Genomic DNA, 26,981 nt, shown 5'->3' with positions numbered 1-26,981 from the left:
AGTGCACATATGAATTCCTTTTTTTAAAACATACTGGCTATTAACTACTGTTTATTGAATATTTTGTACAACCTCAATATTAAATTGTATTAATAAATCAAAATGCTTTCAAGAATATGTGTTTTTTCTAATCTATCTTCCCTAGAAGAGGAAGAAATATAGCACTATACGTATATAGGCAGAAACACTGTTCTAAGCACGTGAGTTTGGTCCATCGCAGTGGGAATTTGGTGAGGACATAAACCTCATGGTAGTCCCTTGGTAGAGTTATGAATTTATATTTTCATTAGGTAAGTGCCACAGGATTAACATAATGACACAGGAATTAAGAGTATTCCCTCTGCTTAATTCCCTTGTACTCCCTACCAACAGACTCCAAATAATCTGAGCAGCATCCTGAATTTTGAAGTGCCTGTTGAACGTCTTTAACTAAAGAGTCCACAAATACCTCAGTCAATACACAGAATTCTGTACAGAAAGAGGAATAAAGGGCACCCCTCCCCTAAACTGCTTCTCTTTCCACCATGACTATTCATCTGTACACCAAGAAAACTCACATTTTCATTCTATTCGCTCATTCCCCACATCTAATCTGCCCAATCAAGTGAAACCTTTAAATCTTGTTTCTGTTTTTGCACTGCTTGTTTTAGACCCTGATCATCTCTCACTTGAAATAATACAGTGATTCCTTAAACGATCTCTCTCTTCTTCCTCTCCCTTTCGTTTTCAACATGCTGTGGTAGAGAGAACGTGGGCTTGGAATTTGAAAATCCTGGATTCTAATTCTAGTGCAGCCATTTATTAATAGAATGGCAATCACTAAGTCTCTCTGAGCCTTAACTGCTTCATGCGTAAAATGATATCTGCTCCACCTTATTTATGCTGGGGAGTTAGTGGTGTGGTAGAGTAGAATACTATACTATAATTACTAAAATCTAAATGCATAACCAGAAATTTATGCTGGGGAGTCAGTGGTGTGGTAGAGTAGAATACTATACTATAATTACTAAAATCTAAATGCATAACCAGAAATTGCCTTTGGGTCAGAACCAGGAATTTGGTTACTAGTATGCTGTAGTTTGGGCTCTTATTTTTTAAGAAAGGTAAGGCAACTCATACCCAAAAGTTCATTCAAAACAATGTAAAACAAGTTGGATATTCAATCTAGAAAGCTGGTTATATTCAGGGTTCTGACCTCCAGATTTCCTCACCAACTTTTTAGGGAGCTAATGGCACAGAGAACACTTTACCTACCTTGCCCCTCAGCTGCAGCAAGGACAGGACATTCCAGGGAAAAGTGACTCACAAAGAGCTTATCCTAAACGTATCTTAAAACTTCATTTATTTTATGATCTCCCACTTGTTAAAAAGTATTATACTTAGAATAGGGCATTAACAATTTCATGAGGTTTAGAAAAAAATTTTGCCTGCGAACATAAATACAGAGCTTTGCCTGGGAGCCTAACGCAGAGAGCTTTACCTAGTTGATTACCATAAAAGACGGAGATAGGTTGTGAGGGCTATAAACTCAAAAGCACATAAAAAATTCTTTTATGTTTCTCGGTCTAATAATAGTTCCAACTCTGACACCTTCTTCAGAAAATTTGTTAAGACAAGGAACGACAAATTCTTTAATTAGCTTAGACATTCAACCTCTTCAAGAGTACAATAAAATCATAATATTCTAGGTTTATTTTAATTTTTCAACAGGCAGCTCTAAAAGGACAAAAGAATTTTTCTAAGTAATGATCGCAATGCAAACATTCACTGAAAGCAAAACTTACATTAATCTTTATCCAAATACATACATACATGTTGGTATATATATATAATTTTTTAAACTAAGCTAATAAATGATAAAATTTATAGCATCACCATTTTGAAACTGGTAATGAATTAATGGACAATAGCATCATTATCAAAGACGCTAACATCATGAAAAGAGAAACAACTAGACCTTACACCTTATGTTCACTGCCAGCCCCTTCTTAATAAAAAAGGAGGAGAGGGAGGAAGGAAGAGGGGGAGGAGGAGGAGAAGGAGAAGAGAAAGAGTGAAAAATTGAACCTGAATGACCAAGCCTCTAGATCTAGCTATCAATTTACAGGAAATATAGAAGACCAAAAAACACATTATATTACACACAGGGATCCAACTGAGAAAGAGGGGGGCAAGGCAAGGGAAGGAGAAAGAACCTACAAATTAATAGAAAATACACTAACTCTTTAATAACAATTCATAAGGCTTTTTTTCAGTTATTTTAGATAATTCTGACTCTCCTTGAATGTTAGCTTTTCTATGTAAACATTTATCTCTTTAAGATAATGTCACAAAATAATTCCTGTAGTTTGTTTTAATGGCTTTGGATCAGCATTTAAAACTAAGTATTTAAATGACTAATCCCTGATCAGCAATACAAGTTCATCTCTATGTCTCTGTGAACATATTTAGAAAAATAAATGTCTAGAGATGTTCAAGTCACAGGAAAAATAGTGGATTTTGTTATATTGGCTGGGGATAGTTAGAGAGCAAGGAATTCAACACTTTGATTAGCACAAAATGTTACCTATGACTTAGCTTTTCCTCATATTTACATTTTGATATGTTAAATTTAAAAGTATATTTACTCAGACAATTACAAATTTGCTAGCTGCATTTGTTCTCAACAATGGAGCTACATGTGGGAATTCTAGCAACATTTCTTTCTTTTTTTGCGGTACACGGGCCTCTCACTGTTGTGGCCTCTCTCGTTGCGGAGCAGAGGCTCCGGACGCGCAGGCTCAGCGGCCATGGCTCACGGGCCCAGCCGCTCCACGGCATGTGGGATCTTCCCGGACCAGGGCACGAACCCATGTCTCCTGCCTGCATCGGCAGGCGGACGCTCAACCACTGCGCCACCAGGGAAGCCCACTAGCAACATTTCTTGCTCTCTTTATTTCTTGGCTAGTTTATAAAAATTTAAAAAGTGAATACCATTAAAAGAGGGGAGATATTAAACATTTTGAAGTTTGTTTTCATCACAATATAAAACATACATAAAATATTATCACAAAAATAACTGAAAAAGAAGAAAACAGTTTCATTTCCCAAAAACACTTCTGTCCCATGAAACTCTGTATCCTAAGCTACTGCTATTTGTAGTTTTTTACTACAGTTTTTTTTTTTTTTTTTTTTTGCGGTTCGCGGGCCTCTTACTGTTGTGGCCTCTCCCGTTGCGGAGCACAGGCTCCGGATGCACAGGCTCAGCTGCCATGGCTCGCGGGCCTAGCCACTCTGTGGCGTGTGGGATCTTCCCGGACCGGGGCACGAACCCATGTTCCCTGCATCGGCAGGCGGACTCTCGACCACTGCGCCACCAGGGAAGCCCCTTTACTACAGTTTTTATGGTAGTTTTTTTTTTTTTACCATCAATTTAGTATTTACTGAATTATCTATCTACTACATGTAAAGTACCACAAGGAAAACAAAACCACACAGATCTTGCCCCAAACCTTACAAATTTAGTGCAATCTTTAATATTTCTTTTTTAACATCTTATTGGACTTCAGAAAGCTAAAAATAATTATAGTTTTAGACAAGCTTTTGGTATGTTTCCAAACAGATTAATTTCTTTCAGGTGCTGCCAAAATGGAGTGAAAATATCTCAAATAGGTGAGAAGAAAGTAGATTGAAAAGGTTTATATAAAGAAATTGCTATTTCACCATAATAAGAAACATGGCTCTTAAAAATCTCAGACTGCATTCCTGAACCTAGAGAAATATGTAACATTCAGAAAGTTACAGCATTATCAGCATGTTTCCCCCTGCCCTTCAAATCATCAAACTAAGAAATGAAAAATTCTCTAGAGGGGGCTCAACAGCAGAATTAAGCAGGCAGAAAAAAGAATCAAATAAGGTTAACTGATAATATTAAGTTAGGTTAATTGAGAATTGAAGCTAGCTTAGTTGAGATTATCCAATCTGAGGAGCAGAAAAAGAATGAAGCAAAATGAACAGGAGAGCCTAAGAGACCTGTGGGTGACACAAAATATACCAACATATGCATAATGGGAGTCCCAATGGGAGAAGAGAAAGAGAAGGCTGAAAGAACTCTTGAAGAAATAATGGCCAAAAACTTCCCAAATTTTGATGAGAGACTAGAAGCTTAACAAACTCCAAGCAGGATAAACTCAAAGAGAACAGTGAACAAAAAAGACAAAGACTACATTCTAGTAGGAGAAAGACAATAAAGAATAAATGATAAGGTAAGTAAAAAGGTGAAGTTCTAAGGAGAACCAAAAAAGTAAATCAAGGTTAAGGTGTATTGGAAGAGCCAAGAGAAGGGGGCATTTTGCAGTATTCATTAGAGTAGTCAAGGCAGGCTTCAATGATAGGTGATATTTAAGCAAAGAAAAGAAGGCAGTGAAGAAGTGAGCCAAGTGGCTATCCAGAGAAGGAGTATATTAGGTAGAGGAAACAGCTCATGCAAGGGCCCTGTGGGGGGATGACGCCTAGCATGTTTGAGGAGTGGCAAAGAGGCCAGTAGTTCGAGTGTAGTGAAGAGGGGAAGAGTAGTTGAAAACACGGCCAGACTATAGGAAACTTGGTTTTTACTATGAGTGAAGTGAAGGGCAATCAGGATTCTAAGCAAAGGAATGATATGATCTGACTTGTTTAAAAATGGTAATTTTGGCTGCTCTACTGAGACCAGAGGGCAAAGGTAGAAGAAAGAAGATGAGTTAAGAGGCTATCTCACAAATCTGGTTAAGATATAACTGTGACTTGGTGGTAGTCATGAACATGGGGGAAAAAGTTTGAAATTTGGTACATATACTGAAGTAGAATAAACAAGATTTCCTGATGGTAAGACGTGAAAAAAAGAGACTGGAAGAATGCAACTGCCTTTAACTGAGATAAAGAAACCAACAGATAGAACAGATTTGGAGGGAAAGAGCAAAAGTTCAATTTTGGACATTTTGAGTTTGAGATGTTTTTAGACATCTAAGGGAAATACTGAGTAGGTAATTAAATGTAACAGTCTGGAGTTTGAAGGAAAGGTCTAGGCTAGAGATACAAATTTGGGAGTTTTAGTATATAGGTAGTATTCAAAGCCTTAAGTGTGTCTGAGATCACCAAGTGTGAGGGGAGAGGAGATCCAGAAATGAGTCCCAGAGGAGCCCCAATATTCAAGAGGTTGAGATAAAAGAGAACAAGTAAAGGAGACTACAAAGGAGTAGTAATGAGGTAGGAGAAAATCCAACAGTGTGGTCTAGTGGAAGCCAAGCAAAGAAACTATTTTAAGGAAGGGGAAGGGGAAATGATCAACTGGGTCAAATGCTGCTGTGAAGTAGGCAGAGCAGGTTACATCACCTCCTTTTTACAAATGTAGAAATTAAAGCTCAGAGAAATTGGTTTGTCTGAGGTCTCCTAACCCTTAAGTACGCTGCTTGTCTCATGTCATGACCACAAGATCAGTCATTGGGCTGGAAACAGAGTTTTAGGAGTTTTTTTTCAACAAGTCAATGGAAAACCATAAGAGTGAATTGGAAGGAGAAAATGAAGAGGGAGAAAAGTCAACAGGATAGGAACCTTCGAAAATCTACATATTAAGAGGGTGGAATAAGACTTAAAAAAGATTCTGTAAGAAAGACAAAGAACCCAGGATAGGGCGTCTTTGAAGTAAAAAAAAAAGATACAAGTTTTAAAGAGAAATGCTCAGTCAATAGTGATGAATACTGCACAAAATCAACAATTGGTGTTAATTAGTGACTTTCTAAGAGTTATTTTAATAGAACGTTGGGGGATAAAAATCTGATTACAAGGGTTATAGATTGGGTGGGTAGTAAGAAGGAAAAAGATAGGCAATTCTCTAAAGAAGTCAAATGATGAAGGAAAGAGACTTAAGGGATAATGAAAGGTTTTATTTTTCATTAACTGTAAACCTGAGCATGTCTGCAAGAAAGAAGTTAAAGCTGAGGAAATGAATATTCAAGGCATGGATTCTATGTGTGAAAAAGAAGATACTTTATTCAGCAAGACTGCAAAGAATTACCATAAAGAGTTGGGACTAAGGATTTAAGTAGAAGTTAGTTATGGTAAAGACGAATGACAACATGATCCCAAACGATAGGATGGATGAAAAGAAAGACATTTTAAGAAGTTGAAAGGTGACAGAGCTTTCAGATGGGTCTAAGTCTTTCATTAAAATAAGACGTAAGGGACTTCCCTGGTGGTGCAGTGGTTAAGAATCTGCCTGCCAATGCAGGGGACATGGGTTCAAGCCCTGGTCTGGGAAGATCCCACATGCCGTGGAGTAACTAAGCCCACGTGCCACAACTACTGAAGCCTGAGTGCCACAACTACTGAAGTCCAAGCACCTAGAGCCTGTGCTCCGCAACAAGAGAAGCTACCGTAATGAGAAGCCTGCGCACCACAAGGAAGAGTAGCCCCCACTCGCCACAACCAGAAAAAGCCTGTGCGCAGCAACCAAGACCCAACACAGCCAAAAATAAATAAATTAATTAAAAAATAATAATAAGAGGTAAAGTCAGTCATCAGGGAAGAATGAGCGAAGTTTTAGCTCTTTCACTGATCTCATCAAAGAGAGTGAACAAGAAAAGAATTAAAAAAAAAAAAAAGCCAAGAAATATTTGAGCTGCACCGAGGGCCCTGGTGAAGTGAGTTAGTCTTAGCTGTACCATATCTACATTATAATTATCAGCATATGCGTTTGCACCCCTCATAAAATTTCAAATTATATTGATATAAAGGCAGAAAATGTTTATCTTGTTCATTACTGTATCTCCACAAGCTAACGGAACTCAGTGAATACTTCGCAAATGAATGAATATGTAGTGGACACAATCCACATATTGTCAAAAATTCCTTAGTGTGTTAGTGTTTGAAAGATACTATGACTGAGAGATAAAAAATATCTTTGACTGATATTTAAGTTGTCTTCCTAAACTTATAAGAGATACTAGACTGTCCCTTTAAGTAGAAGACAGAATCTGTTCAATAAATTTAAAGGCATCAGGGATAAAAATAAGTATTTTAGAAAAAAAGGCACCAATTAGGTGTTTTGGTTATGGTCAGATTAGAGTTTGAGTCTGACCTTTAAGCTACTTTAGTAAGAATTAATTTATCTGGAGTTCTTGGTAAATGAGATATTCTACACAAATAAAGTTTTCAGATATTTGAAATCTCATTCTACCATTTAGAATCATACTTTTATATTTTTTGTCATTTTGGATGAAAATTTTAAAAAATGCATTTCATGTACTCCTGTCATCCAAAACAGAGCTGAATAAAGATGATTTAACCTTTATTAAATATATGGTAGTCAACACTATGATATCAATTATTATACCACAGAGTTGTGGACAGCTGAGTTATAAGAACTACAAGTCTCTATTCTGAGTAGACCTACACGCCTACACTTTTTAATTCCTGTTTTGTTTTTTGTTTTTTTTTTCGGTATGCGGGCCTCTCACAGTTGTGGCCTCTCCCGTTGCGGAGCACAGGCTCCGGACGTGCAGGCTCAGCGGCCGTGGCTCACGGGCCCAGCCACTCCGCGGCATGTGGGATCCTCCCGGACCGGGGCACGAACCCGTGTCCCCTTCATCGGCAGGCAGACTCTCAACCACTGCGCCACCGGGGAAGCCCCTAATTCCTGTTTTTATAATTGGCCCTGTTTGCTATTACCAAAGTGCTTGTCCACCTCTTAATTTGTTACTCTACTCTGGAGAAGGGAGGGAAACGTGTTTGTTAAAACTGTCTCAAATATTAAAACAACAACAACAACAAAAACCCGTCTCAAGAGTGAATTTATCAATGGATATTCTTTTGTACGATTTAGATTTACCACCATGTGCAAATGTTTGTTTTCATTAAAGATGGGAGAGAGAAGTTTTTGTGAGTGTGTTTAGAGCAAAAAGATTTGGAGTGGGGACTTATAGACAGCCTTCTGCCTAATGTGCATGAGGTTTTAGAGCACAGGTTTAGTTATTTGCCAACTGAGAGATTCATCTACCCTTTTATTATTATTATTTTGCTTTCTCTCTGATTATCAGCTATGCTTCTAATAACTCAAGGTTGCCAAATAAGTAGTTGTTCTAGCTAGTTATGTCCTTTAGCCATTAAACTAATTAAAAATACAAAAATAAAATAAAAACATTCCAAGAACCAATTTTAACTACTTTTAGTTAAGGTTTAAAAAAAAAAGTGAGGGACTTCCCTGGTCATGCAGTGGTTAAGAATCCACCTTCCAACGCAGGGGACGCAGGTTCGATCCCTGGCAGGGGAACTAAGATCCCACATGCCGTGGGGAAACTAAGCCCATGCGCCTCAACTACTGAGCGTGAGAGCCACAACTAGAGAGCCCGCGTGCTCTGGAGCCTGCACGCCACAACGAAAAGATCCCACGTGCTGCAACCAAGATCCCGCGTGCTGCAACTAAGACCCTATGCAGCCAAAAATAAAATAAATAAATAAATATTTAAGAAAAGAAGAAGAAAGTGAGTGAATGTGGGTGAGAAGGGTCAGTATTGGCACAGTATTATAAAATAATGTTTGGTATTTTTATAATATACTCAATGAATATTTTAATAAATTTATCTGTAAACACAAACCAACGAAGGTTTCTTTCATACAAGTCTTTTCATTAAATATAATGATGCTATTTTCAGTGTGACATTACTTGTTTTGCAGATACCTATCTGCCTGCATGAGCATAGGGGTCAAATTGTGGTTCAGAATAAAGCAGTATTTTAAGATATTTTCATAGTCCTGAAGAGAAATTCTGGCACATTAAAATCCATCTGATTGTTCTTGAGGGTTATTTTATTCGTTTTCACCCAAAATTCTTAGTAAATATTTCTTCCAAAATATTGAATTTTGAGTTAAAATAAAACAGCAAATATTGAGTAAAATCTGAAGTGCTCAGTCGAACTGAAATGAACAAAATATTTTCCAATAACTTTCACACAAGGTAAGGAATATAAATTTGAAACAGGGCATAAATGTGGTTGCCAATGTAGAAGTAATTAAATAATTTAAAAATATGAGCAATCTATGATGATTTTTATTTATTTTTTGCCACACGGCATGCGGGATCTTAGTTCCCTGACAAGGGATCGAACACGCGCCCCCCTGCAATGGAAGCGCAGAGTCTTAACCACTGGACCGCCAGGGAAGTCCCCTATGATGATCTTTCAAAAGGAAACCTTGAGAATGCTGAAGTTATAGTACTAAGCTAGTCTTACAGTTTAAGGAAAACTCAGATAGAATAGCTGATAAGACTTTTACACTAATTTTCTGAAATAAGGCAGAAATATATTTTCATTATATATCACATACTTTCCCCAATGTATCTGTGGAAAAAAAAAAACTGCCAATGAACCAACTCCCAAATCCAGAGGCCATCTTTTTAAAAGCAAGCAATGAAAAAGTCTCTTCTAAAACTTATGTAAGCATGTAGAATTCAAACCTTTCTGTGTTCTTCTATATAAGGTTGTAACCAGAGCAAATTAATTGTGTTCCACAACAAAGGCATAAAAGCTGGATAAGAATCTTGTTTCACTGGTAGAAATTAGAGCTCTGGAAATCACTCTAAGGTTCACTGGGCAGAACCTTCACAGAATTAAAGCTCTAGTATCTCTAGATTGTATCTTATTCTTTCTCAAATGGGAAAAACAGCCTAGGGTTAAGCTAAAATGACAGAGTTTATTACAGTCCCCCCAATATTAAAGAGAGCTCTTAAGAATATAACTTGAATAAGGGTCATGAACTGGTTCAACATACTTAACTAGTGATTTTATGAATTATAATGAATGCTGCTACTCTGTAAAAATGAATATATCAAAGATGAAATAACCTCCTTGGCACGCTTACAGCTAGCTACACAACACATTTGTTTCATTGCTTTCAAGCACCAGTGCTGGAGGCTCAGAATAAGTCAATGGGAGGAGGACTCCAGTCACAGCAGCAAGCAGGTCTACTGAGCAGATAAGATGACATGCTTGGGAGAGTAAAGAGCAAGCAAGAGGTAAGTATTTAACAAATAAATATAGAGTTGATCTAAAGAGTTTTCTTTTTTTTCTTTCTTCACAAACTCTGCTACCATAATCTTTTATTTCTATTCAGTGGTTAAAAAAACCAAAATGAAAAATTTACAAATGTTAAAGGGGAGATTTTTAATGTGGGATTTGTAGATTTTATGAATAAATGATTTAATCTTCCTCTCAGCTTCCCCTCCTTCCTTCGGAAACTGGGAAGGTTAAGAAAAAAATTACTACTTAAAAGCAAAAAAGAACTGGTTCAAATTTGGCATAAAGCGATAAACATAAAGTGATAAATTTGGAAAATATTTGTTGCAGAAACATGCTTTCTTTGAAAGATGAAATAAGTAAAAACAATTATCAGGATTCTAGTAATACTTATTTTCTCCCCTTCTTTCAAACTAAAGGAGTTCTAAAATGTTTTACAAAAATGGCATTTATATCAGTATTAAAATAAACCTGCTCAGACAAAACCCAATTACAAATAAGGATTCCTAGCTGGTAAATCATTTATTTATACGTAAGGGGGGCTTGGAGTGTTTCTAGGTAGATGGCCAGTGTGTATGAAAAGTTCTATTCAGAACTATTTGGTGCTCTGATGTTTCTAATCTTCTGTACATATTCTAAAGTAAAGGTAAAAAGACATTCAAGGGTCAGGAAACATCTAGGTTTTTATTACACCACTGAAAAAATTAATATATTTCATTTCATTAATTGGAGCATACCAGGCATACGTTTATGAGGATTGGCTGCATTGTCACAAATGCACAAGAGACCTATTGAGAAGGGTGGGGCTACTAATAAATTCAACTGTTTTTTTAAACTGGGTTTTGAAAATAAAGAAATAAAATAATGCAATTGACATATTTTATATCTAGGGGGAACTCTCTGGCATTCAAATTCAAACTCGACTCCATCACTACAAGAAAAAAAAAGAGGGAGAGAGAGAAACCAAAAATATAGTCTTTTTTTCACAGCTATCAGTTTCTTTCACTAAGCCTTCTGAAACCGGAACCTCTGCAGAATACTAAACACTCGGGCCTTACCTACAGACATGGACAAATGTATGTATGCTCTCATTTTATAGAACTTGAAATTCTTTTTTTAAGGAAGGAGTCAACTTTGGCCTTGAGTGTTTGGCATGGGTACAAAGGCTTAACAACGCAGATGACTAGCTTAGCTACTGACCATGCTGACCACTGTCTGGAATCAGAACAAATTAAAGAAAAACAACGAATGGCTCTCTCTTATAGAATATTCGAACAACGCACAATTCCTGAGCACATTTTGCAGAGCTCATTTGACCATTTAATATCTTCTAACTGGTCTGGATTACAGACAGAATCGATACCAGACGAAATGAAACAGATTGTTGAGGAACAGGGAAATAAGCTGCGCTGGGCAGCTCTTCTGATACTCATGGTGATAATACCCACAATTGGTGGAAACATCCTCGTTATTCTGGCTGTTGCACTGGAGAAAAAGTTACAGTATGCTACCAATTATTTCCTAATGTCCCTGGCAGTGGCTGATTTGCTGGTTGGATTGTTTGTGATGCCGATTGCCCTCTTGACAATAATGTTTGGTAAGTATTTCACTTTGTTCCTGCCATCAAACCACCGAACTATGGTATACTATTAGAGAAATGGACACTCATTTAATCTTTAAATATGGACTTGGACTATTTAAAGGTACAGTGAGTAAACAGTCCTTCATTTTTCATCATTTTCCATAGTTGATAATCATTTTTAAAGGGCGAAAAATAATTTCTTGGAAACAATTCCATTCCCTCCTCAGCCACCTAACAAAATCATTTAAAAAGTCATCCAAGTTAGCAATATTCATATATTCTGCATATATCACCTAAAAATTTTTGTGAAGAACAGACCTATACTTTACCCCATTACTGGTACTTTTTTTTTTCTTGATAAAGCAATATCTAGGACACTGTTGTGACAGTTAATGTGCTGGATTAATTATTACTAATAAGGTCTTTGAATCACTAAATTCCAATATAACTCTCTAAACCCCAATTTAAATTGGAATTGTTCTAAAAAGTTTTGTTATATCTCTTTATAGTTTGTGTACTTAAGACGTAAACACAAGTCTTACACATGTGTCTTGTTAACAAAAAACTGTGTTCAGTTGCTGAAGGAATGGTCTGGCTCAGAGCATCTCAAGAGATGATCCATCTGTTTAATTTTTATGATTTCTGACCATCTGTGTCCTTGATATATGTTAGAGGAATTAGACCTCTAAGTTACTAAAATAAGGGATCAAAACCTGAGTTATTACAATAATTTAAAATATAATTAGAACTAAAATCTTAGTTGTAATATCGATAAAAAAGATAACGATATTAAAATGAGATAAGTCGTTTCCTATTCATGCATATCATCTCTAGTTAGAGAATTTGGGTGAAAACAAATAATTCTGATGATGAATTATGAGGGCTCTTAAGAATCAGCATTAAGAGAATATTTAACTTATTTAATGCTTGACATTAATTGATATTCCATTCATTAACTGCTTAAGAAAAATTATTATTTGTAGCAGATAGGGCTTCTTGGAATTGCTTATATGGTGAAGATAAAAATATTTCAGGTTATAGAAGTAAAATTTATTAACTAGAATATATATTAGAAGGTGAAGAAAAACTGCCATTCAAACTATTGTATTCAGGTTTAAATGTTACTTTTTTATAAGTAAGTACAGAAAGATATCTAAAAGTAAGTACTTGATCCCCCATATATAATCAGATGGTGACGGGCTAAAACTTCCCATTCTAAATCAATACTTATCCAGGCTTTAAATTCTGTGGCAGGACATGCAGTAATGAATAAGGTCTTCTGCTTTAGAAGACTCTCTAATCATTAATATTGCCTGTCTATACTCCTCCTTTTTACAAATTTGCAACCTTTTGAATATTCTAGTGCTACACATAACCATGGAAAATAATTAGGAAATCTTACTCTAAAGGAGAACCTAAACAACATTAATTCTGAATAAAGTTTAAAAGAAATAAATGAGGATTATGCAGGAACATTTATGCATATATGGTAAAGACTGTATAGGCATTGATTCAAACTCTTATCTCCATGCACACAATAGTTTAATGTGTCAAATCACTCTTTAAATTGTGCTTTGCTAGGCGTACAAAAAATGTTAAAATGCTCGTCTCATACTACCACAAAATTTAATTGACGTTATGCTGAATAAATGAGATTAAAGTGAATTTTAACTTTAAAATCCATGAGTCCATCAAACATACTGTGGTAGATACTTAAATCAACAGCTAAACAGTTAAGGAATCCTAAAAGGCAAAGTTTCATGGCATTAAAGTAAGCTGACAAGCAAAACACGAAAGCAGACAACAGTGATAATCCCATGTATTCCACAGGAAAACAGTAGGTATATAGCAGCTGAAAACTAAGTTTATATTTAAATATTTGGGGCCCAAGATATTCTTAGCTATAAGAGTCAGCAGAAAATCCAACATATTTTAACACAAAATATGCAGAATGTCTTCCTATGTCTGAAATAATTATTACATTTTTAACCTCATTTCCTTCTTTCAAATGTAAATTTTTAATTACAAAATAAACTCTTTCATATACTGAAACACTTCTACTATCAGTAATTAAACTATATAGAAAGGTTAGTAGATTTTTAAAAATGAACTAACCTGGGAACTTAACCACTATTTAAAATATTACTGCATTAATTCATTATTGAAAACATTATTCTATTTCTATGAGAAAATGTATGAGAAAATGCATGTTGCCCTCTAAAAAGCTTCAAAAGGATGCATTCATAAATTGGGAACTGCACATATTATAAATGGGGACCTGACTTCAAATACTAAGATTTTTTGATAGCCTTTCATGTGTTAACAAATACTAAGACTTTCTAAATTAATGCATTTATAAGAATTTCTGTAATCTTAAAATGCAGGAGTAGATTTTGTGTATTTTTCTCTCATTATAGGGATAATCTTCAGAACTTCTGAAGTCAGTACAAACAAAAGTGTCCCTGGCTCTGTAAACATAAACAAACTAATTACACTATGAATGACATAAGTTATTTTAGTTATCTCAGGGAAATTCAATGAAAGTAACACTGAAACTTTATATTCTAATAAAATGTAGTTTAAAAAAAAAGGAGAGCACTGAAAAATTTAAAGTGGCTTTTCCACTGAGAAACATTTTATTCAACCAATAATTTGTATAATATTTGATTATATATTATTTGAATTTCTATTTTTCCAAGACTATTACAACTGGCAGGCATACATGGTCTTTCAAATTGTGCTACATCAACTTTTCTGTCACTTCTTCCTCTTTGGGAGCATTGGACTTAACCTTTACTTTCCAGTTTTTTACTGTCTTGTCTATAATTCTTAAAAATCATGATCACAAATTAGTAGCTTATAACATAAGGCTTGAAGTTGCCTAGGTTAGAAATACTTGAGTAGGACACAAAGGAAAACAGAACATCATATGCCAATATAAAAAAGACAGATTATTCACAGTTTAAGAACGTCTCTGAACTTTGCCTTCTCTCATGAAATAAATGATTAAAAATGTAAAGGGAGCAAATATAGCATTTGGTCATTCATTGGTCATTACTGGCTTATTTACAACAAGTTTTAATCCATGTCTCATGATCTGTAAGTTGAAACAGTATCTGTGGTACAGTTGAAAGAGGGTGTATAAAATGGCTGAAAGATGGGGGTTTGAAGCAAGATACCCTAGGCTTTGAATCCTGGTTCTCTTGTATTGGCTTAGGCAAGTCACTTAACAACATATCAGAGTTCAATCACCTTGTCTGTAAAATGGTTATGCTACATCTTCCATTGCCAATATCCTGTGAAATTGTCAAGTAGGTCCCAGCACGTTTTAGGCACTAATAATTGGCAAGTATCAGTACAACATGCAAAGGGTTTATATACTTAAATAGAAGATTTAGTTTGGATGTGAGTTTCACCAGAGATGAGATAAATGTATAGCAGTAAAAGAAAAAAAATCAGTTATTCATTTATGCAGTGAAATGCTGCTCTACCTAATTCTTAAATGAGGGAGCAAAGAAATTAAAGGTACTTCTTTTTGGAAAGTGGAAATTTTAAAAAAACAAGGAAAAATTTTCATAAGTATTAAATCACTCGAAATGCTTAAAATACTATATTGGACATCTAACCCCAGGATATCTCATATGCTCAAATGTAATGAAAAAACAAGAATAACAAAAACAAAGCAGAAGCTTCGTAATAAAAATTTAAGCACTGATCTAGGTCTGTCTTTTCCAGAAGATAAATATAGAAACATAAGAATTTCTGAGATTAAAAAAAACATGTACTTGAAAACTATGTCCTTTTTGGACATTAGAGCCATTTAGGATTTGTCCTGCTCCAATACATTCATGAACTATTTACCTCAACGAACACAGTGCTCTTGGAATGGCTTTAAAAATAGCCTTTAAATCCTCAAAAGGGAAATCTTTTATGTGCCAGATTCAGAGATTAATGTCAATTACTTTCCAAAACAAAAAAACAAAAAACAAACAAAAAGGCATGGCAATGTTTGGCAATGCACATAGGTTACTTATGCTTCTTTGCCATAGTTAAAATTCAACTTTAGTAAAAGGCATACTTTCATGACAAATTTAATTAAAAGTTGAACAGTTAAACATGTTCTCATGCCCTTTTTTTGAAGTACAGTTTTAAGTTTAATTGGATGCACGCACTCTTGCTACAGCAGGCAGGAAGACAAACATACCAGGTTTTATACTGATGATATGGCTCATTGTTTCTAAGTGGGAGTGTTTTAATGATTGGGCTAGTTGGCTAGTTTCTGTCAAACAATAATAGTAATAAGAACTAACATTTATTGAGTGCTTTCTCTATGCTAGATATTGTTCTAAATACTTTACATGTATTATTGCATTTAATCCTCAAAGCAACTCTATAAAATCATTATTATTATCATCCCCATTTTACAAGAGAGGACACAGAAATAAGTAAGTGGCAGAGATACAATTTGAACCTAGGAGAACTGATTCTAGAATTCACACTCTTAACCTCTGTTACTCTGCTTTCTCAAATGAAATGAGAAATTATATCAACCAAAACTATAATATTTGGCAAAGACAACATTTATATCTTGAATAACTCGATCTAACAGGAGGGCCATAGGATTTTCTCTAGGGACAAGGCAGAACCCAATATTTTTTTAAGGTTATATTTCATATTAAATGATACAGAATACGTGGGTCTTAACCAATACTTGCATGAATCCTTGAAATGATTGCCAGACATCTTTTCTGAGGAAGATATAAGACATAGGTCTAAGAAGTTACTGAACCTTCCCTGGGAGACAAACAGAACGTAGGTAACTGAACGGCAATTCTACCACCCCTTATGTATGATGGTACTTACAGCACACAAGTCTTCATTTTAAACAAGGTATTTGTGCTACTAATATTTTAAGATAAATAACGAACTGTCCATGATCCAAGACTCATTTAAGACTTGTTTTGATCCTATAATTATCAATTTGTAATTATTTTAGGCACCCAAGGAAATGCCATTATTCAAACGTTATTGGAAGTAAATTCCTCTTTTGAGTTTAATGAAGTGGATAGGGCAACGAGGTGGGAAACGGGATTTGTTTTTCAGAGAAATTTTGTGTGCTCTCTTTTTGTGGGACAACAAATACTATATAATTTAAATGTCTTCCCCTTTCTGTATTAGCTTTTATTAAAAAAAAGTCTAATTTAGAGCCCCAGCAGTAATTAACTTAGTTTAAGTACCTGATAACTTATTTCCCTTAGATTCTTTCTTTCTTTTTATGTTGCATTTAAAATAATACATTACATTCTTATGGAAATAAGTTAGACATAATACGTTATAACAAATAAATGAAATTATAAATCCTTAAAACAAATTAAAACTCCTAATAAAAATAACATATAAGTTTTTGAATAGCTAACCTATCTCACCATACCAAGTTAACCTTTTTCAGTTACTCTGAATAGTAAAAAATCTTTCTGACCTTGAGCCTATCAAATTAATACTATTTAGAATGAAAATATGTGGACTAGAAAAAGTCCTTTTATAAACTGAGAGTGTCTAGAACTGTTTTTAACTTGTATAAATTATTGTATTATGTGATTTCTACTTAGGCAATTATTTTAGCTTTGTATGAAAGATTTCTATTTAATGCAGTCATCTGTTACTTTTATATTAGTTTCATAAAAACAGTCTATTCACTAGTATTTCATGAAACTTGGAATCATAAAGGTTAATCAAAAAGATCCATCACTCTTAATTCTAAACCTCAGTCTCTTTCTTTCTTAAAGAAGTTTCTCTATCATGTTTCAACATCTCTACTGTTATCAATTAAGAAAGCACTCAAGTAATAAAATTTTAATGATCTGCATTAATTTTAATATCCACTTTCTGTTCCAAAATTGGAGTTTATAAAATAAATTCATTATGTTGGAAAAGGAGGCTAACAAGGTTTCACAGGTTTAACTAAAACCAGCACTAAAGAGCTTTCCCTCTTAGCTCACAATGAGAAGTATGTGGGTCAGGCAGTTCAATTCCAAAGACATGTACTTTTCATATGAGAATTCTATTGTGGTTTTCTAGTCACGGCTACTAGATTTATGACTAGAATTTTCCAGACATTAAAAAAAATATAATCCATAATTAGAACAGCTAAATAGGCAAGTTTAAATTTATTAGCAACCCACTTTAAAAGATGATGGAGAGCATGCATTTAAAAAAAGGAAGCCTAAGATATAAGACATTAATTATCTGCCTTTTAAAATCCTTAACTATGATTAACATCTCTGGTTGTAGCTCTAGGCTTGAGTATTTTTCTACTTCCTACTCAGTTCTAAATCTGAACTTCAGGATAGTTTAAGATGAAGCCTCACTTCAAGTAGCTTCCACTGCAAAACTATCTGTCATATATGATTCTTTCCACTCTAGACCATAAGTTTGCTTAAAAGCTCAGGTCAAAGAGTACATTGCTGCCTTTGTTCAAGGTCCTTTTCCACTAGTTAACAGGAAAACTGAACACTACGGCTAAGAGGGAGAAAGTCTGATTGATTAGATTCATTCTAAACACAAGTTTCTCTGCCATACTTTATTTGTTTATTTTGAGCCGTCTTCCATAAGTTCGTTTCTATGAGGAACAGAGTGCCTATCCTACGCCAGCAAACTCAATACACAACCTTTTCAAGAAAGCAGTGCTTCTCAAACACTAATCTGCATACAGATCACCTGGGTATTTCCTTCAACTGCAGTATGATTCAGTACCTAAGGGATGAGGCCCAAGAGCCTGCAGTTCTAACTAGTTCCTAGGTGATGCTGATCCTTGCTGATCTGAAGAGCACGCCTTGAGTAGCAAGGTCCTAAAGAACACTTTCAATTAACATTTAAATTTTGATAAATAAATGCTCCCCCTCATATTCAAAGACTTAATTGTACCAGAATTTACTCATCTGCAAAATCAATGATACAATCTCTAAGGTCTCTTCCAGCTCAATGACTATAATTTATCATCTCTGTCCCTTATCCCCACCCCCAATTCAGTGAAGTAGGAAAAGTCTGATTAAAGTAATTTACTTAAAAGTATGAATTACTCCTTTCACCTAATGCTTTAAATCCTTTTGAAAGAATCTGCTGAACATGGAACCAAGTACCAAGGAATCATTTATCCTTTTTCAATAAAAAATTCATACTGAATTTTTTTTTTTTTTTGCGGTACGCAGGGCCTCTCACTGTCGTGGCCTCTCCCGTTGCGGAGCACAGGCTCCAGACACGCAGGCTCAGCGGCCATGGCTCACAGGCCCAGCCACTCCACAGCATGTGGGATCTTCCCAGACCGGGGCACGAACCCGTGTCCGCTAGCATCGGCAGGCGGACTCAACCACTGCGCCACCAGGGAAGCCCCTGATTTTGTTTTAAAAAGAAATATTTTAATATTCCTATTAAGAATGCCACATACCAACTCTGGAAACAGAAGGCACCAAAAGGTGCATTTGTCAGCCTTGCTACCTACCTTTTCTTGCGAAGTGTCCAAATATTTTTCACTGAGATCCTACTTGAGTCTTGAAAAAGACATATTCAAGTCTATCTAAAACCTCTTTCCCTAAATTATGGTCCTTTTTTGGTCTGGGATACTAACCTTTCTCCACCCCCCCAGGCTTCCTGAATTTAAACAGTTTACAACTAAAGGGTCTCTTGGTGCTCTGGAATCCTGAGATAGTTATCTTGGTTCCCCCCTTCAATTATCTCAATCATTTTATACCTGTCAAAGTCAGATATACTCGCAAAAAACAGGAAAAGAAAAGTAGTTTACATGTCAGTGGACATACAATTAAACCATAAAAAGGGTTTATACAATCTCATATGTATGACATTTGTTCTATACAGGAGGAATTTGCTTTTATAGCAAGTTCTAAAATCTGTGTGTGTTTGTAAAATGGATTCTAACTGAAATACTCTAGGACAAACGCTATAATAAATTTTAGTTGTTTTAAGACTGCAAAATTTAGTAGTGAGTATAGGTATAATGCATAGTGTATCACATTCATATATGTATGAACACTCATCTAAGTAAATTTATTGGAAAACTATCATAACCCAAACCTGAAATTTTTTAAAAAGTTAATATTTCTAAAGTGTTTCAGACTGTATGAGGTAGAGAATAAATGCTTTTTAAATAAGAATTTATTAAATAAAGTACTATGCTTAATAATGAGATTTTCTTTTTAAACCAAAGTCTGTACTGCGTATTACATCTCCTTGCTTGGAGTGAAGGATGCACTATATTGGAAGGGTAACAACCCACTTTTCTTTGGAATAATCTGAAGCCATTCCTTTTGCAAACTTTATTTAAGAACTATTTCTGTCAAAAGGAAAACTCAAGTCATTCCACTTAATTATTTCACCAAATTAGAGTTTGCTATAAACAAGGATCATACTGCTAGTTAATGCTAGAAGTGAGCCAAAATCCCAGGCCTCACTGAGACTGCCATGCTAATATTATTTTTGCCACATTATATTGCTTCCTCTATTTGATAAATGTATTTTTTTAAATACAATAGCAGCTTAAAAATAAATTTTATCTGAATAGTAAGGTTAAGTTCCAGTTGCAACACTGTATACATTTTTAAAAGATCACAAAAGGAATACACAAAAGAGCAAAGGTCAAAATAATGCTAAAAATGCTAAACTGATTTAGGAGAAGAGCTGTAATTATTATACAAAACAGAAAATGTATTTAAAGGGTACCATCTACAGAAATGTATTTAATATTACTGGACTCCATTATCTGAAGTCAAACATTACCTTGGGGCTTAAGTCATACAATTTCAGATGAATTCAGGAAAAGGTTAAAAAATATGTATCACTTAATTAAAGGTTGCCATTTTGACGAGAATATGTTTTTGTTTTGTTTTTCTTTCTTTCAGAGGCTATGTGGCCCCTCCCACTCGTCCTATGCCCTGCCTGGTTATTTCTTGACGTTCTTTTTTCTACTGCATCCATCATGCATCTCTGCGCCATTTCAGTGGATCGTTACATAGCCATCAAAAAGCCAATCCAGGCCAATCAATATAACTCACGAGCTACAGCATTCATCAAGATTACAGTGGTGTGGTTAATTTCAATAGGTATGTGGGGAATGTCAGGGTGTGGGGTGGTGTATATAGCCTTTGGTTCCATTTGGCTAGGAGATTACCAGGCCTGGTAGACACTGTTACACCAATACAAGCTCCTCACAACATTACATTCATCATATAGCTTCTAAAGCACACTATCAGCAAAAAGTGTGAAAAAGCAGAAAAGTTCAAGGCTTGATTTTGACATGCAGGAAGACTAAATCTGAAAACAGTTTTCATATTTGTCAACTGGTCATTAAGGTCTGGGTAGCATGCAGAATCTTGAAATTTTATTAAAGTAACAACAATTAAAAAAAAAAGAAATGCAACTTAAATCACACCTAAGAAGATAAATAGGAAAAGAGGAAAAAAAAACAAAAACAAAAAGAACCCAAACTTCTTGTATGCAGGTATCAGAGTTCATATATTCGCCTTGGAAACCAATATGTACGCAGACTAAAGGCATTACTGTTTAAGTGTTTTGAACATGTTTAATTTCAAGTTTTAAGAGAGATACAAACGATGTTCAGAAATAATTTTTGGGAGAAATCATATTTCTTCTAAACTGTTTTATGCCCCTGTGCCCATGTTTAATACTCAAAGATAGCTGCTATATTAGAGTAACTTAGCATGAAGTGCAGCATAAATGATAACTCAAATCTTTTAAGTAAGTTAGTATCAGAAAAACAAACAGATTCACAACGGTTACTATGATCACTAACAGTTTGCCAGCAGATTCACTTTCTCCTAGTAAGGAAAAATTCAAAGAAGAAAAAAAATCAAGAGAGACCTGAAAATGCTAAAAGGAAAGCAAGAAAAAGATGTGACTTCTCTCCCTAATCAGAAAAAAGAACGCTGGGGGAAAAAAACAAGAATCCAAGACTTTGAAAATGACCTTTATATTCCTGGAATAAAGATACCAAGGCCAACCCTCTTTTGAAAAGTTTGGAGGTAAAACTAAGGACTGTTACTAGTCTGGCTTGGGAAGAAATTAGGGTCAAGGAAAAGTCTACTCAGAATGGAGATATCTGCAAGTAGAGAGAAAAGGCTAGCTTTGGAGACAGAGCCTGATTGATAGAAGAGGCCCCTAAAAAAGAAGCTACGGAAAGGGCATGGATGGGTGACAACTGCCAAAATTTAGAGTGGAGAGAAGGAAAACTAAAGTAGTTCATGTCAAACAACCCATACCTTTTTGGTAAGCTCAGTGTGATAAGGGAGAAGGAAAGGGAAACGGTGTGTGTTGGGGTAGGGTGGAGGTGGGGGGTGGGCAGGGGGAGAGAATAGGGCAAAGGTAGAGGGAAAATAGGAGAAATGGCTCCTTAAGAGAATTAAAACATTGAAATTGAAATATAATCAAGCCAATAAACAGCCTGTTGGTAACTCAATCAAGGCTGGATGACATGAATTTATAAATTGATCAAATTTATAGAGTACCTATGATATGTTAGGTACTAAGAATATAAAGATAAATAAGAAAAAGAATCTTTGCATTCAGGAAGATGGACTAATACTAAGTGATATGTATACAGGAAGAAAAGAATAAAAACATGACCCCAAATTTACAGCTCAGAAGGATCTCACAAATCTACTTTTTCCTTTTACAGATGAGAAAAGAAACCTAAAGGTTTTAAACAGTTGGCTTAAAGACTTAACAGCTTTTGAGCACAAAGGCCAAGATAAAGGCCATTTTCATTTCATCACACTTTGTGTTGTAGAACCAATGACAATTTAGTGACTTTGTAAAAGAAAAGGCAAATAATGAGGTTAGTTCAGTTTTTAAATTCTGCAAAGTGCTAAAAAAAAAAAAAAAGAGCTCACTTTCTTCTTCTGGTTTTACAGTTATCCTAGGTAACATCTGACAACAGTAAGACGAAAGGAGAATAAGAGGGTAAGGTATAAAAAATACTAGTGAAAACTTAAATGTCATTGACCAACAAGCTGGTTGGGAAGGTAACCTGAGCCTTGATGGGAGTTAATGGAATGTGAAAAAAGAGAAGGAAGGATGCACTAGACGTCAAGATAATTGCAAAGAGAAGTAATGAAGATTAGCAGGACAAGAAAGGGAAATATCAGAGTTCATGATTTTCGATATGGGCCAGTTTTTTTGTTTTTAATTTATTTAGTTTTGGCTGTGTTGGGTCTTTGTTGCTGCATGCGGGCTTTCTCTAGCTGTGGTGAGCGAGGGCTGCTGTTCGTTGTGGTGTGCAGACTTCTCATGCAGTGGCTTCTCTTGTTGCGGAGCATCTAGGCACACAAGCTTCAGTAATTGTGGCACACGGGCTCAGTAGTTGTGGCTCACGGGCTCTAGAGCACGGGCTCAGTAGTTGTGGTGCACAGGCCTAGCTGCTTCACGGCATGTGGGATCTTCCTGGACCAGGGCTCGAACCCGTGTCCCCCGCACTGGCAGGCAGATTCTTAACCACTGCACCACTAGGGAAGTCCCTATGGGGTAGTTTTAAGTGGACTTATGGATGCATGGCTTCAGGAGTGCATTGGAGTTGAAGAGTTCAACAAATATAAAATTAGGTGTTAGGGCTTCCCTGGTGGCGCAGTGGTTGAGAGTCTGCCTGCCGATGCAGGGGACACGGGTTCGTGCCCTGGTCTGGGAAGATCCCACATGCCGCGGAGCGGCTGGGCCCGTGAGCCATGGCCGTTGAGCCTGCGCGTCCAGAGCCTGTGCTCCGCAACGGGAGAGGCCACGACAGTGAGAGGCCCACATACCGAAAAAAATAAAAAAATAAAAAATAAAAAATAAAAAAAAAATAAAATAAAATTAGGTGTTAGAAGAGTAATAAATGGGATGAAGTCATGGAAGATGATAGCAAGGTTAACAGTGGATAGAAAGCTAGAGCAAGGGGCTGAAACCATTAAGGAAGACAGACATATATCCTGGAGGTTGGTAGATGATCTGGATGGAGAATAGAGTGGTATAAGTAGGTTAAATAGACTTGAAAAGGGAAGTGCTTTGGGGTGGGGAAAGAACAGTGTAATGATTACCTGGAAGTAACAGGGTAGAGGAGGAGCCAGCCAAGTTTTTCTATAAAGGGCAAGACAGTAAATATTTTGGTCTTACAGATGCTATATGGTTCTGTCAGAACTACTCAACTCTGCAGCAGAACAAAAGCAGCCATATATAATACATTAACAAATGGGTGTGGCTGTGTTCCAATAAAGTTTTATTTACAAAAACAGAAGGCAGGCCGGATTTGGCCCTTGGGCTATAGTTTGCTGACCCCTAGTGTAGAAAAGAAAGTATACAGAATCCTCTTTCTGGTGTTATACCTGAGGAAAAGTAGAAACAGCAGTGGCCTCCATTAGAAAGGGTTTGAGGAATATATCCTTGCCAAGGTCTCTTTGCTACCATACAAAGGCTATGCAGATGACAGGAGTACTTTTAGATTCATAAAAGTGAATTCTTTCATGATACTTCCTAGAGGTGTCTCAAGACCAATTAATTCAGACCTATTTTAAAGTATTTGCTGTTTCAAAGGGAAAGGATTAGGGTTAACCCTTGTGCTGTCTTGCTAATAAGCTACGTCACTAATAAACAAGGTCATATTTAAATACCTACTTCACGGTATTTAAAGTATAATAAAATTAGCATGAGGTACATTTCTTTCATTTTTATAGAGGAACCTTCAATCTTGAAAATAAATTTCATGGCTTCCCTGGTGGCGCAGTGGTTAAGAATCCGCCTGTCAATACAGGGGACACGGGTTCGAGCCCTGGTCGGGGAAGATCCCACATGATGCGGAGCAACTAAGCCCGTGCGCCACAACTACTGGGCCCAAGTGTTACAACTACTGAAGCTCACGTGCTTAGAGCGCATGCTCTGCAACAAGAGAAGCCACCGCAATGAGAAGCCCGCGCACCACAATGAAGAGTAAGCCCCTGCTCACTGCAACTAGAGAAAGCCCGCATGCAGCAACAAAGACCCAACACAGCCAAAAATAAATAAATTAATTTTAAAAAAAGCAAGCAAATATCATGATCCACTCACTCTCAAATTTTTAAGTAGCATTTGAAAATAAACAATGAACCCTGAGTCTTCCCTAAGAAGTCAGAAAGAAAAGGTTAAAAGACATTCACAAATATCAAAAGATAAAACTGTCTGTTAAATGAAACTGTGTAACCTCAAACATTATAAAATAGGTATCTACTCAGAATTAAGATACTGCATGAATGTATTCTTAAGTCTCTTTAGCTCAGCTACACTGGATATTAAGATAAAAGCAACTTCTATTCTGAATTCTTTTCCTTAACTTGGGATAGATCAACGAACAAAAACAGATAATGAGAAATGGAGAATAAATGAAGACTTTCTCTACTATTTCATGTATACACTATGGTTTTAGGGAAGCTTTAATTATAAAACTAAAACCACTAACCAATCTCTTTAAAAACAGCAGGTTTGCTTACTTAGGTTCTATTTGTCAAATCTTCCATTGATTTATTGCTTGACAGATTCTGCATTGTGGGTACCAGGAATTACAATACACTAATAGGGTAAAGTCAGTAAGATAAACTTTAAAAGGACCTAATCTAAGAGTCAAAGGTCATAAAGTAACTCAATTTATCTTGTTTCTTCTTCCTTAGGCATTGCCATTCCAGTCCCTATTAAAGGTATAGACACTGATGTGGGTAACTCAAACAACATCACTTGTGGGCTGACAAAGGATCGTTTTGGCAATTTCATGCTCTTTGGCTCATTGGCTTCCTTCTTTACACCTCTGGCGATCATGATTGTCACCTACTTTCTCACTATCCATGCTTTACAGAAGAAAGTTTACTTGGTCAAAAACAAGCCACCTCAACGCCTAATGTGGTTGACTGTGTCCACAGTTTTCCAAAGGGATGAAACACCTTGCTCATCACCAGAAAAAGTGGCAATGCTGGATGGTTCTCACAAGGACAAAACCCCGCCCAATGCAAGTGATGACATACTTATGCGAAGATCGTCCACAGTAGGAAAAAAGTCAGTACAGACCATTTCCAATGAACAGAGAGCCTCAAAGGTTCTAGGGATTGTGTTTTTCCTCTTTTTGCTTATGTGGTGCCCCTTTTTTATTACAAATGTAACTTTAGCTTTATGTGATTCCTGCAACCAGACTACTCTCAAAATGCTCCTGGAGATATTTGTGTGGATAGGCTATGTTTCCTCAGGGGTGAATCCTCTGGTCTACACCCTCTTCAACAAGACATTTCGGGATGCATTTGGCCGGTACATCACCTGCAATTACCGGGCCACAAAATCAGTAAAAACTCTCAGAAAATGCTCCGGTAATGTGTACTTCCAGAATCCAATGGCAGAGAACTCTAAATTTTTTATGAAACATAGCATGCAAAATGGCATTAATCCTGCCATGTACCAGAGCCCAATGAGTCTCCGAAGTTCAACCATTCAGTCTTCATCAATCATTTCACTAGATACACTTCTCACCGAAAATGAAGGTGACAAAACTGAAGAGCAAATCAGTTATGTATAGAGTAATGGCACAGTTTTTATGTAACTAATATAATGATGAGTAAGATAAAGAAGATATAAATATACCAAGAATTACATAAAGAAGAACTTTATATCATGTATCAAAAACCATCTCTTTGGGCTTCCCTGGTGGCGCAGTGGTTGAGAGTCCGCCTGCCGATGCAGGGGACACGGGTTCGTGCCCCGGTCTGGGAAGATCCCACATGCCGCAGAGCGGCTGGGCCCGTGAGCCATGGCTGCTGAGCCTGCGCATCCGGAGCCTGTGCTCTGCAAGGGGAGAGGCCACAACAGTGAGAGGCCCGCCTACCGCAAAAAAAAAAAAAAAAAAAAAAAAAAACCATCTCTTTAGGGGCTTCCCTGGTGGCGCAGTGGTTGAGAGTCCGCCTGCCGATGCAGGGGACACGGGTTCGTGCCCCGGTCTGGGAGGATCCCACGTGCCGCGGAGCGGCTGGGCCCGTGAGCCATGGCTGTTGAGCCTGTGCGTCCGGAGCCTGTGCTCCGCAACGGGAGAGGCCACAACAGTGAGAGGCCCATGTAACGCAAAAAAAAAAAAAAAAAAACCATCTCTTTAAATTAAGAATTATGTATTAAGATTATCCAATTTTCTTTATTTGGGCAAAATTATTCTAACGAAAAAAATCATTTTTGTATAGTTGCAAACTAAAACAATCCAGCACACTAGTTAAATGTTAAGATAGTCAAATGAAATAAAATTAAATAAATCAATAAACTTCTGGCTTACAAAAAAACAATGTCACCATAAGAATTTATTTAGTTCCTAATTGGAT

General features: G+C 36.2%; 2 protein-coding genes across 2 annotated transcripts in view; one reads left to right on the top strand and one right to left on the bottom strand.

Annotated features, from left to right (window-relative positions):
• Positions 1 to 26,981, bottom strand: part of PSMD1 (proteasome 26S subunit, non-ATPase 1) — a 105,645-nt gene that overhangs the window by 44,942 nt on the left and 33,722 nt on the right. The gene's annotated exons all lie outside the window — the stretch shown is intronic.
• Positions 11,147 to 26,194, top strand: HTR2B (5-hydroxytryptamine receptor 2B; the record flags this gene model as incomplete). The annotated part of the gene is made up of 3 exons (XM_081241846.1): positions 11,147 to 11,622; positions 20,520 to 20,720; positions 25,305 to 26,194. Exons 1-3 carry the CDS (start codon positions 11,205 to 11,207, stop codon positions 26,192 to 26,194), a joined length of 1,509 nt encoding a protein of 502 aa, XP_081097972.1. The 5' UTR covers positions 11,147 to 11,204.

Source organism: Mesoplodon bidens, assembly GCF_964165515.1.
Source record: "Mesoplodon bidens genome assembly, chromosome: 8".
Lineage (NCBI taxonomy): Eukaryota > Metazoa > Chordata > Mammalia > Artiodactyla > Ziphiidae > Mesoplodon > Mesoplodon bidens.
The sequence above is the reverse complement of the archived record's forward strand: the minus strand, read 5'-3'. Positions and strand labels throughout refer to the sequence as shown.